The sequence below is a fragment of the Panthera tigris genome, chromosome C2 (assembly GCF_018350195.1).
Source record: "Panthera tigris isolate Pti1 chromosome C2, P.tigris_Pti1_mat1.1, whole genome shotgun sequence".
NCBI lineage: Eukaryota > Metazoa > Chordata > Mammalia > Carnivora > Felidae > Panthera > Panthera tigris.
This window is the reverse complement of record NC_056668.1, coordinates 59,797,857-59,811,436: the sequence shown is the minus strand read 5'-3', so window position 1 is coordinate 59,811,436 and position 13,580 is coordinate 59,797,857. Positions and strand designations below refer to the sequence as shown.

The 13,580-nt window shown below is 38.8% G+C and overlaps 1 protein-coding gene across 4 annotated transcripts in view; it reads left to right on the top strand.

Annotated features, from left to right (window-relative positions):
• CCDC191 (coiled-coil domain containing 191) overlaps positions 1–13,580 on the top strand; it is an 89,379-nt gene that overhangs the window by 51,956 nt on the left and 23,843 nt on the right. For 3 of the 4 annotated variants that reach the window (XM_042957186.1, XM_007098633.3, XM_042957187.1), the window contains 4 exons: positions 1,027–1,484; positions 2,259–2,371; positions 4,486–4,568; positions 5,328–5,429. In XM_042957186.1, coding sequence (XP_042813120.1) covers positions 1,027–1,484; positions 2,259–2,371; positions 4,486–4,568; positions 5,328–5,429 — 756 coding nt within the window. Of the gene's footprint in view, positions 1–1,026; positions 1,485–2,258; positions 2,372–4,485; positions 4,569–5,327; positions 5,430–10,732; positions 10,797–13,580 lie in introns of all 4 variants that reach the window. The other variant, XM_042957189.1, reaches the window with a different exon arrangement.

The window sequence follows — 13,580 nt, the reverse complement described above, 5'->3', positions numbered from 1 at the left end:
ATTAGTTTTTCTGATTAAGAATTCTGTTTCCTCCCCCTCTATATAGAACTTATACGAACGAATAATAAGTATGATATCTCAGTCTGTTGAATGAGGTCTGTTATATGATAAAGCTTTAACTCATATGCTAAAATATTGTATTATCGATAATAGTATTATATAATGCAGATATTTGCCCAGTGGTCATGGGCTTGCAAATATTTCCCACAGATAGTCTGGGAATAGCTGGAGACTATAAACTTTAATCCAGGCTTTGATTCTGAAAATAAATGAATGAATAGGTGAATAAATAACATACATACATACCCTGTGATTAATTTATTTGTGGCAAGAGGGGCATTGAGAGAACAGAGCTATTATTCATTTGTAAAGGTATTTGCTAGTTTTCAAACATTCTTTTTCATTTAATTTTTTTCTGAAAGTTTATTTCTTTATTTTTTAGAGAGAGAGAGAGCACAAGTGGGGGAGAGACAGAGACAGGGAGACACAGAATCCGAAGCAGGCTCCAGGCTCTGAGCTGTCAGCACAGAGCCCCACGCGGGCTCAGACTCATGAACCACGAGATCATGACCTGAGCCAGAGTCGGATGCTCAACCGACTGAGCTACCCAGGTGCCCCAGTTTTCAAACATTCTTGACGGAGAGTATATCCTTTGCCACAAAATTCAGAGTTAATTCATGCAGATTAAAATTCCTGTAATATATATCTGGAATAATCCTGCCTAATTGACAAATGATCTATCCAAATTAGAAATTTCTAAGAGCACAGTTTTCTTATTGTAAATGTTCTGGCCCACGGCAATGGTTTGTACAACTGTAGCCACTCGCCCACCTAGTTTCCATGGTGAGCAGCAGTGCACATTCTGAGAACAGCTCACAGATCTACGGCTGGTAGCCTCTGAGATAGCCAGGCCAAGAGCACAGGGCAGTTGTGCCATTGAACCAAACAAGGCTGACTAGATGAGGTTGGATCTCTTCAACATAGTCCTTTAAATAGCTGAACTGTAACATGCTCCTTCTTTCTCAGGTGACTGGTGGGCCGCCTTTGTGGGAAAAGCCTCCCTCAGGGAGCAGTGATTGCATGCCCAGCCCCCACCTAGGAAGACCAACAAAGAGCAGCTTGCATTTTCCCTTCCAGCATGTCCCTTTGAACACATATGACAATAAGCAGCACGAGACTCAGGATGTTGAGCCGTCCCAACAGCCTGGCAGCAACAAGATCATCAGAACCACCAGCCAGAAAGCAGAATCCATGTGCATGGGTCATTTCCATAACCGCCATGTCTTCCAGCAACAATTGATTGAAAAGCAAAAGAAGAAACTTCAGGAACAGCAGAAAACAATTCTAGAGCTGAAGGAAAGCCAGCGGTTAGCAGAGGCTCGGTGGGCAGCAGAGAGGGCTGCAGCAGTCACAGATGCACAGAGCTGCCAGCTGTCAAACCCCAGAGGAAAAGAACCTAAAAGAACCTGCCAGGTGCTTCCAAAGTATGTCCATTATATCAGAACACTCTTTGGACTCATGATTTGGGTTTTTTCACCTAGTGTTTGAGAGGCCCCTGAACTTCTTTGCCCAGCTTCCAGACTCCATGATCTCTCCCTTTCTTTTATTGTGTACTCTCAAAAGAAAGAAGCCCCTTTCTCATAGATATTTGAGGCCACTAGCGACCTATGAGTTGTATAGTTAGCATTTGTGTTGTGGCTATCTTTGTCTGAGGAGCCCTGTTGCTATACCAGTAAAAGAGAATAATGCTTCCTTGCTTACTCTAACTTGATTTCTGGGTTTCTGATTATGTTTAGTCCTGAGAAGCCAGGTTGGACAATATCAGGTGCAAATAGAGCATCCCCTGGACTGGCTAGATACCTAGGTTAAATGTGTAGTTGGTTTGGATAAAAGTAAACATCTTTGAGCCTGAAATAAGAATCCAGATTTCTCAAAAGTGGTTTCAGACATGCTTGTGACATACTCAATACATGTGATAAATGGTAGGATAAGAAGTGGGTGATAGATACCTATTGATTTGAAGCCCTGGGATGGGAGTCTGAGCACCTGACTCACCTTGCAGACTGAGGACAGTCACTCAACCTTCCCATGCCTCCTCACACCAATTTATCGAGTGGGTATAATATGCACTTATCTTAGAGAGTAAAGATTAATGAAAATTTGTGAAATGCTTTGAGTTCCTCAGGCTCAAGAGTTTTGAACAATGCTGGTTATTGGTCTGAATTCTTTCCTTTTTTTTTTTTTTTTTTAACCCCCAGCTCGCCTGTTGCTTCCCCTGGAACTGATGGTAGTAGAAGTGACTCCCAAAATTCTCTCTCTGGAGCCAGAAGGAACCCAAGGCAGCTGATGGCACCCCACCCCATACTGAAAGGCAGGGCGGTCTTGGTGGTGGTCTGGTGGGGGTTATCTTCCTTCCTGAAATAGGATATGCTGGGACTGAATCCCAGCAACTCCTGGGTTTTGAGACTTGGCAGAACCTGGTCAAAGATGTGAGGAGACCAGTGCACCAGAGAGTTCCACGGCTTTTTTCCTGCCCCTTCTGCCAAACTTTTTGGCTTTCCCAACCAATACAAAAAGAACAAAAACAAACTGAAAGATGCATCATCTTTCTGCAATATGAGATTTGGACTGTGGGAAAAAAATGGGACAGTTACACTAATGAGAAAACTCTGAGTAACTGCTAACAACAAACACTGATAAAGATCACCTGACATTATACTTTGTTAACCTTAAAATATTGATCCATTTACAGCAATCCACATCAAGTTACTACATCATCTTATAATGAGTTGTACCTTGATGGTGATAATAACATTTTGATGCATGTGGTAATCATTATTTAAACCAAATAATGCTATGAGAAGAAAAGCATTCTCCACCTAGTGAATCTGCTAATTGTTTTTACTGAATACTCAGTCATGCACTGTATATGTTTGTATATAGAGGTAGGCACATTAGCAGTTCAGTTATATTGTGGTTTGTAAATCTGATTTTTCACCTATGGCAAGATAGTTGCCCTAATAAGAAGTGATGTCACCTGAAGGCACGCTGTGCCTGAAGTCCTTCCTTTTCATGAAGAAAGTAGCAGGCTTTGCATTGACTCTTTGCCAGGACAGCAATCTATGCCATCTTTGTCTACCCCTGAGGATGGTCAGGAAATGCCTAGTTCAGTGTGCTTGTTTTTAAAAAATTATTGTTTGGATCAAGCGGCTATCATATTTTAGAACTGCAGGCTCCTTTTCAAGTAGTCTTTAATGATTCGCTCTAGAAAACATGGGGAAAGCGCTTATTACCAGAGACTCTGCTCCTCAGGGCTCTTGCTTTAATCCTCTAGTCTATTTCTGCCTCCTTGAAGACAGCCTCACTGCCGCCATCTGCAGCTTTCCCACTATTCTTTTTCTAGGAAAGCAGACACTTAATATCTGTAAGAAATAGCCTGGTGAGTTTTTTGTTTATTAATTCTTGAAAGTTGGACTTAAATTTTTCCTATCACGGCACAAGGAACCAAAAGTAACTTGGCTGACTTAGGTGGGCAGAACTTGATACTCCTCCCACCCGTGCCCATCTTCCTGTAAAAGCCCAACTGATGACAGAGTCATATTATCAGACCATCTTGCACATTTGCTTCTTTTGGATCGATATTTAATAGACTGTCAAGCACAGGAGTCTGACACTTGAATTCACTCAGATGCCAGTTCTCTAAATGCCTAGTACAATTCCATTTTCTGCCCATCTGGATATCTATTCATGCCTTAAAACTAGATTTTAATATATCCATCGTGACCCCAAACTTCAGTTTGTTGTTGTTGTTTCACCTACAGACATACTTACATGTATGTATGTAGTATAATGACTTAGGGAAAAAATAGCAGACCCAATGGGATTTGAAGACTGATTGTACTGTCAAAGTCGTGTCAGATGTATTTAAAGTTTTCTACATTCGTTAAAAAAATGATCAAATTAAAATTCTGGTTTCTGGGGGCACCTGGGTGGCTCAGTCGGTTAAGCGCCCAACTCTTGATCTCAGGGTCATGAGTTCAAGCCCCGCGTTGGGCTCCATGCTGGGCGTGAAGCCTACTTAAAAAAGAATTCTGGTTTCTGGGTTTCATTAAGAAAAGTATCATCAAGGCACATTATCTTATTTAAATCAGTAAACATTTATTCTAATAGAAAAGTAAACAAAAAAACAATTTGCAAATTGTTCATCACTGCTGAGGATAGGATTTTAGGTCTTTAACTTGTACGGGGTATATAAGTAACACATATATACTCATATATTTATAAATAGCAACTACAACTTCTATTTTATATGAATTTTTTATTTATATATTTACCAACAAATAAATAAATGTTTCTGAGATTGTAAACACCCAACCGGCAAGAAAACCCTAACAGTAACACTAAATTTTGCTATAAAATGTGGAGACATTTCTTTTGCAATGTTCCTTATATTTTTTATATCGGAGCTCTGTTACTATTTTCTAGCCATGGAAGAGAGAGCAGTTCAGCGAGCTGAACGTAGGCGGATCTTGGCAGAGAGGAAGAAAAAACAAGAAGAGGAGAAATTGGTAAATCAAGAATGAAACCCCAGGCAAGAAAAAAGATTCGTATAGGTCTTTATTTAAAAAAAAAAAAATGATCCTCATTTTTTTAAAACAAAAAACAGCTTGTTTAAGTGTTTTGAGACAAGAGAGCTAGGTCAACTTTAGAAATGGCTTTTTACCCACTGGCCTGAACTCTGAAAATTTTAGGAAAACAAAGGTAAAAAACAGAAACACCATTAGTGTAGCAGGAAGGAAATGTTATAAAAGTTGATGAGAGCCAGCAATTGGGAAGATCTGCACATTTAGATTTAGATGTCTGATCTGGTAAGCTGCAAAGGTGAGTAGTTCCTGTCATACAGAGTTGTGACCTAGACTGTCAAAAGTAAATTTTGTACCTAGTAAGAAAAAATAAATAGTTCCAACAGTTTGGGGGGGGGGGGTTTGAGTGTGAAATGAAAGAAATTTCCGACACTTTATAGAGTTTGGACTTAGTGTTTCACAGGTGAAAATAACTAAAAAGTAATTAATTTTTTACTGAAAAAGTAATGTCCTTTTCTTGCTTAGTATCACCTTCCCAAGTAGAAGATAATTATTTTGGAGATACTTTTAAGTTACACAAGTGATCACCTATTTGTTGGGTTTTCTACTTTTATCATGAAGTATAGGCTTCTTCCAGGGACAGAGCGGGCACTTTGGTAGATACTTGACTTTCTTCAATATGAAAAATCTTATGTCCATACAAATATAGCATTCTTATTGTTTACTGACTCTAATGTTGATTAGGCCCAGTTAAAGGCCCAAGAGGAGGACCGTCAGAAGAGGGAAGCAGAAGAAAAGGAAGCTCAGCTTAAGAAAAAACAAGAAGAGAAGAGACTGCAGAAAATGGTTTGTAGCAAATGTTTGGTCAGCCATACATAGCACCTGTCTCTTAAAGCCTATTGTGTGCATTACTGTGGCCCTCTGCACCTTCTCCATCCCAGAACTTCCAACCAGAACACTCTTTTCACACCTCTACCCTTTTTTTCTACCTTAGTTAGTGAAAACCTGCTCATTCTTCAGCTTAAACAGAACTTCTTCCAGATTAGCCTTTCTTGCCTTGTACACTCTCTTCTCCACCCAAGGTTAAGTTAAGTTCCCCTTAATGGACTCTGGAATGTGTTTTCTTCAAAGCATTACCAGGGCTTGTAATTAAGCATATGCTTTGTGGTTGTCTTATTGATTTCAGCATCCCCAACTAAACTGAAATCTCCTTGAGAATAAAGGGAGCAGTCTGGTGCTGCTCACTGTTGTTTTGGTTAGCAGTATAGTAGGCATATAGTAGGAACTCAGCAAGTGTGTTGAATGAGTGAATAGATGAATGAACAAATAAGTGAACAAATGGAGGAAAATACACACAGAAGAAATAAGAGCTGAAACTTTTACTTTCAAGATTATTAAATTCTGGTTGGAAAGATAAGGCCTAAAATTGCACACCTGTCAGACAATGTAGTCCAGCATATGCTGTCTTGTGCCTCAAAGTCCAAAGGAGATCAAGAGAGTCATACAAGGCAAGACCTATTAAGATTTGGGGGATATTATAGATCTTTTTGTAGGAAAGAGATTCAAATTGGAAATTGTATTAGTCATGATTCTACAGAGAAATGGAAGCAATAAGATATATGTATAAGGAAGAGATTTATTATGAGGAATTGGCTCACAGGATTATAGAGATTGAGAAGTCCCACAGTCTGCCATCTGCAAACTGTAGACCCAGAAAAGCCAGCAATGTAATTCCAGTCTGAGTCTGAAGGCCTGAAACCAGGATAATTGATGGTATAGATTCCACATTAGGAGCAGGACAAGACCAATGTCCCATCTCAAGCAGGCAGCCAGAAAGAAAAAAGAGGCAAATTGTTCCTTGGACGATGCCATTTGGACATTTGGGAGGACAGTCTACAAAGTCCATAGATTCAAATGCTAATCTCATCCCAAAACACATTCACAGACACACCCCTAAATGTTTCATGTAGGCATCCTGTGGCACATTCAAGTTAACACATAAAATTAACAAGTCTACCCCTTATCAACTTGGCATCCATACATATCTTCTTAACTCACACTTGATCTCCAAATAAAGACAACAACAAGATCATAATTCTGCTTAACTTGATACAACTATCCTGCGTACAAGTGAAAGCATACTAGCTCCTTCCCCAGAAGAGGAAGTAAAGTTGTTGAGTGATGTTTACTCTTCTTGTTGCTGTCCCATAACTTAAATACCGTGATGTAAAATTAAAAATACTTAAACACAATGATAGAAAGTCAATACATCTTATATTACTGTTCATTGCAGAACATTTGAGAATACCAAAAAAAACCTTTTTTTTAAATCTATGAGCTCAGCACTAAGAGGTAACTATTTAATACCTTAGTATATTTACTTCTTTTTCTCTAAGCATCTCTCTCTTAATAGACTGATAACCTGGGGTGGGGGAAGGGGCGGTGTATGTAGCTTTTAAGCTCCTTTTTTGCATTTCAGAGTCTATCATGAGTTTTTTCACTTGTCATTCACAATTCTTCAAAACCTATTATATGCTGAAGGTCATTTTTTAAGTTTTTAAATTAAGTTAGTTAACATAGAGCATTACTACTAAAATGTTAACATATTTGTTTCAAGTGTAGAATTTAGTGACTCATCACTTACCATACAACACCGAGTGCTCATCACAAGTACCCTCCTTAATACCCATCATTTTTAAAAAATTAACTTTTTCTTTTGGATAATTTAGGCTTACAAAAAAGTTGCAAAGGTAGTACAGGGAGATTTCCTACAACCCTCACTTAGTTTCAGTTTCTCCTTTAATGTTACCATCTTATATTACCATGGTACGTTTGTCAAAGCTAAGAAACCAACATTATTACATTACTATTAACACCAGACATTATTCAGATTTCACTGATTTTTCCAGTTTTTCTAACTTTTTTGCTGTGTCTTCACATAGTGGAAAGAGCTAAGGAGCTTTGTGAAATCAGATTTCACCGATTTTTCCAGTTTTTCTAACTTTTTGCTGTGTCTTCACGTAGTGGAAAGAGCTAGGGAGCTTTGTGGGGTCTCTTTTATGACAGCACATCCCATTCTGAGGGCTCCACCCTCATGACCTAAGCACCCAAAGGCCCCACTTCCTAACACCATCACTTTGGGCACTTTGGTAGATACTTGACTTTCTTCAATATGAAAAATCTTATGTCCATACAAATATAGCATTCTCATTGTTTACTCTTCCCTTTCGGTATCTGCTAGCTCAGTCTGTAACCTTAAAGCCTTTGCCTGTGTGAGGTTCCCCCTCCACTTAGGTGAGATATGGGGGGCAAGTCTGGGCAGAGCTCTCTTCCCCTCCAGCTGCAGTAGCAGTCCACTAGTACACTGAAGTAGGGCCACTTGCAGATGAAGGCTTTGTTTCCCAAGGGAGAATGGTTTGGGCAGATTTCACAGTGACTGCTGTTACTCTCCCCGAGCCAGAACCATGGTAGGAACTTTATCTGGATTCCCTCGATTCTCTCTGTGACAGCCTGGCGGAGTTCCTAGAGCAAAAGCCTGCAAAAAGGTGGGAACCTCCCTATCACTATGACCTGCAGATAAAATATAACATTAGTCCAAAATGGTAGACCAAGAGGTGTGTCATATAGACTAGTTTCCATTTAGTAAATCTACTATAGCTGTTTCAATAAAGATAGATGCATGTTCAAACTGTGTTTGAGCTTTCTTTGCAAGCAGCTTCAGATCTAAAATACATTTGACAGTTGTCTCCTTTGCTTCTGGGCAGTCATGCTCTCCACAGTGTATTTCTCTACCCAGTTTATCATGAGGTCTTTTTCCTTCTGATGCATCATATTCTGCACAGGCAATTCTTTACCTCCTTGTGTACTTGATACAGCCATTCCTAGTAAGCAACCACCAAGGCCATGGCAGCATTATTCCTCTGGACAAAAAGATAATGACATTTCTGAACTAGTGCCTGCTATGACTTCTCTGAATCAGTCACATCCTGGATGTATTTGATGGGAGCCTGCTTCTCTTCTTCTAGTTGGGATTTTTTTTTTCTTATTATCTGTTTACAGTATGAGGTACCATATTTTCTAATTACATAGATGAGCAACCCTACTGTTGATATGGTAGAGAAGGTTTCTGGGGCAGTCTCATGTATTTCTTTGGATAAGAAATACAAGATAAGTCCTTTGACATGTTTCAGGATAAAGGAACTAAAACAATTCCTTAGGGATAAGCCTATCACAAATTTGTTCTGTATATTCAGAAAGAAATGGTTCAGGGTTAAGACATGACTGCCCTTTCTGAAAGGGCCGACCTTGTTACCTACATTTTAGCTGGTGCTAGAAATTCTGCATTCTTCAGAGGAGGCCACTGTAGCTATGGCAGGAAGTATGACCTGGGACAGCATGGTCATTCATTGATGATCCAAGTGATGGTGGCTTAGTGTTTCTGTGTCCCTGACAGGGTAGCTTGTCAGATGTAGCAGTATGATGGCCACTTGTGGGTCTCATTCAGTGACCTTTTGAAAATAAAAATCTAGGGGTGCCTGAGTGGCTCAGTCAGTTAAGCATCCAACTTCAGCTCAGGACATGATCTCACAGCTCATGAGTTCTAGCCCCACATTGGGCTCTGTGCTGACAGCTCAGAGCCTGGAGACTGCTTTGGATTCTGTGTCTCCCTGTCTCCTTCTCTGCCCCTTCCCCGCTCATGCATACACTTTCACTCTCTCTCTCTCTCTCTCTCTCTCTCTCTCTCTCTCTCTCTCTCAAAAATACACATTTTTAAAAAATTATAAAAAAGAAAAAAATCTAAACTTTAACATCCCATTGTCCATTTTTCTGAAAAGCTTACTTTCTAGTAATATTTATCAGGCAGTAACTTTTATGGATATATAAATATGTTTTTGATTAATAGACAGTTGATGAAGTTTTTAAGTCTTCCATAATTGTGTAACAAGCATATTTGTTCACTAAACAAGTATCTATAGAGCCTCTACTATGTGCTAGGCATCATTCTAGGTATTAGAATAGAGCAATGGAGAAGATAGACAACACTTCTGCCCTCACAAAGATTATATGCTACCTGGGGAGAATAGGAAGTAAACAAAGTAACAAAGAAGTAGGGAGGGAGAGGTAAAATGGGGGAATGAGGGAAGCAAGATGGAAAGGCTTCTCTGAGGAGGTGATATTTGAGCTGTAAGATGCTAAGGAGCTTCTGCAAGGTCCAGTAGGGGCATGTTAAATGTGAGATACCTATTACACATCCAACTGAATGTATCAAATAGCTGAATATATAAGCCTGGATATGAAGATTGTAGTAAGGAACGTGAAAGTCAAAAACATGTCAATGTTATTAATGCTCTGGGAATGGATGAAATCAGCTTGGGAGATTGGATGGAGAAGAAATATAAGGGTCCAAGACCAAGTCCTAGAGTGTATAAATAATTACTGAGGATGAGAAGCTAATGAGGTAGAAAGAGAACCAGAAGAAATTTTTGTCAAAAAAGCTGAGAGAAAAACCATTTCTGGAAAGGGGTTGATGGTAGTTAACTGTACTAAATAGTGCTGAGTTCAATTAAAAGGAGGACAGACTCTTTGATTTGGCAAGATGGAGCTCATTCATGACTATGAGTATAATCGGGGTCACATGGGATCAAAGAAGATTCTGTCATGGCTGGTGATTGTTTTTTCTGCCTTATTTTATTTTCTAAAGATGGGAGTTACATGTACATAGTTGCATAGCAATGGGAATGATCCAGTAGTGAGGGAGAAATTCATGATACCAGAGAGCAAAGGGTATAAATTATAGGAGTATATAAATGTTCCAGAATATGTGCCAGAACACAATGAAAGGGTGGCTTATAGTGGACAGAAGGCAGAGAGTTTGGGAATGGTGTTGACTGCCCTGTAGTCTTCTTAATTCTTGCTGTAATTCCTGGTCTTTCAAAGTAGTAGTGGTGGAGAAATATACACATGCACATATACACGTTCAGATTAGTCTTATTTTTTGCACATCACTTGTTGAATAATTTAAATCAGAAAGATGCCCTAATTTTTTATCCCTTCTTAGCCTGAGTGAACTATGCTATATGAAACCCCAATATAAGTGCCATCTCAAAGCAGACACCATCATTTCATGTAATCCTTTGTTTTATGTACAGGAAATGGAAAATATGGTAATATTAATGAAATACAGTGAACTCTTGAGGAATCCTTAATCAAGAGGTAAAATATATATTTAAATAATTTGCTGTGGAAACCGAATTTTGGCTCAAGCAGCTTTCTATTAAATGTTTTTCTATTTTTTTCATCGAAAAGTAAACTTCAAAGAAGGCTATTTTAATTTGCAACGATGTGGAAGGAACTAGGGTGTATTATGCTAAGTGAAATAAGTCAAAGAAAGACAAATACTGTATGATTTCACTCTTGTGGAATTTAAGAAACAAAATAGATGAACATATGGGAGGAGGAAAAAAAGGAGAAACAAACCATAAGAGACTCTTAAGAATAGAGAACAAACTGAGGGTTGGTGGAGGGAGGTGGGTAGGGGATGGGCTACATGGGTGATGGGTATTAGGAGGCCACTTGTTATTGATGACCACTGGGAGTCGTATGTAAGTGATGAATCACTGAATTCTACTCCTGAAGCCAATATTGCACTGTATGTTAACTAATTAGAATTTAAACAAAAATTTGAAAAGAAAAAGTAATAAAGACTCATTTTCCCTGCTCCATCCAAAAATGGGTTTTCTTTTGAACCTACAACATCAGCCATAGAGTTGTAATTCTAGGAAAATATTTACACCATAACTTAGGTGTGTGTGTGAACAGGGTTGGTGAGACTGAGGATTTCTCCAAAGGCTTATTGTCTGTGTTGAATTACTGTCTGTAAGTTGCAACTGCCATCTCAATGCTGCAGGGACATTTCAATGGATGTGAAAATGGCTACTTTTCTGTTTTCCTCCCCACATAACCCTCAGCTGCTCCTTGTTACTCATTAAGAAAATTCTTATAAATGATTTTTATTTCTAACCATTCAGTTCAATATCTCAAGTGTCTGGAATAAAGATTATAAAGATAATTTTATGTTAGTGATTTAGAGAATGTGGACATTTCATCTTGAGGAATTTGTACTGAAACCGGTAGTTTGGAATGGAAGATCAGGACAAATCTCCCTTCCATATTAGAAATGTTCCACTTGCTTCTCTCATTTTTTTTTTCTTGCATAAGACTCAGCAATGAAACAGCTTGTCAGAATCAGCTAATTCAGCACACTTTTCCTCAAGTGAAATTGGGGGGGGGGGTAGAAAAAGAAGCTTAAATTCAATATTTTTATATTTACACTACATAGATGACAACTACTGTAAAGTCTTTGCTTTTGTTCTTGTGACTCTCGTAACGGGTATCAGTTGCTACCACTCACCTTTTTAAGGTAGTTTTTTCTCTCACTTTTATTATAGCTCATTTTTATTAAAAAGAGAAATACAAGAAATCCTAATACCTTTACAGTAAACCATTAAGCTTCCGTCATCTTCCTCAGTCAGCCTCTCGGGGTGCAGTTCTTCTTTGAAGAGAACGGAGGTGTCTTTTCTCAGTGCATCACCACGGATGGTTAAGCTTTCTCCTCCTCAGAGAAGGGAGGGCTGCCTAATGATCATCAAATATTTTTAACTCTTTTTTGGACTTATTTGTTCATCACGTTTTTAAAAATCCCAGTGTAAGAATATTACTGTAGGCATTAAATGGAGTATAGAGTATCTTTAAATTTAAATAGGGTATTATTTACATATAAATCTCTACCCCATAATCCAAACGAAGGGACTGTATTGCTACATTTCCCATAATAATGAGGGGAAAATATTGATTGCTCTTCTAACTAGATGTTTTACTTTGGGGGAACTTAGTGACATGCAAATCATCTGTGAACAATACTGAATATACCTAAGAATATGTACAGCATTCATTCGTGTAGTACTTACGACCAACTTGTCCCCACCCTCTTGGCAGAATTGTTTCCCATGATGCTCCAGTGTTCTGTTACCATGATTAGCACACTGTTTAGTAGTTATATGTTGAAATTAAATTAATTAGTTATTTGTTGAAATTCATTAGTGTTTGGGTCATGGCATTTTTACTTATTTTTTGCAGCTTTGCTGAGGTATAATTCTTCCTAATGAAGTGACCCTTTTGTCATGATATAATGACCTTTTTTATCTTTTATTATAGATTTTGGCTTAATGTCTGATGTAGATATAACTACCCCTGCTCTCTTTCGTTTGCATTTGCATGGAATATCTTTTTTCCATCCCTTTACTGTTAGTTTCTATGTGTCCTTAAAGCTGAAATGAGCCTCTCCCAGGCAGCAGATGGTTGGGTCCTGGGTTTTTTTAATCCATTCAGCCACTGTATGGCTTTTAATTGGACAATTTAGTCTGTGTGCATTTAGGTTTTTGTTTGTTTGTTTTAGAGAGAGTGCAAGTGGGGGAGGGGCAACGAGAAAGAGAGAGAGAATCTTAAGCAGGCTCTACGCTCAGCATAGAGCCTGACACAGGGCTTAGTCTCATAACCCTGAGATCATGACCTGAACTGAAATTAAGAGTCAGATGCTTAACTGAGCCACCCAGGCACTGCAGTCTGTGTTCATTTAAGGTAATTGATAAGGGGCACCCGGGTGGGTGGCTCAGTCACTTAAGCATCCAACTTCAGCTCAGGTCATGATCTCACAGTTCGTGAGTTCAAGCCCCACATCAGGCTCTGCACTGACAGTGTGGAGCCTGCTTGGGATTCTCTCTCTGCCCCTCCCCTGCTCATGCGCTCTCAAAATAAATAAACTTAAAAAAATAAATAAAGTAAATGATAGGTGTGGACTTACTCTTGCCATATTGTTTATTGTAGTTTTGTAGTTCCTTTATTCCTTTCTTCCTCTCTTGCTTTCTTTTTTTTGTAATTTAATGATCCTCTGTAGTGGAATGCTTTGATTCCTTTCTCTATCTTTTTTTGTGTACTTAC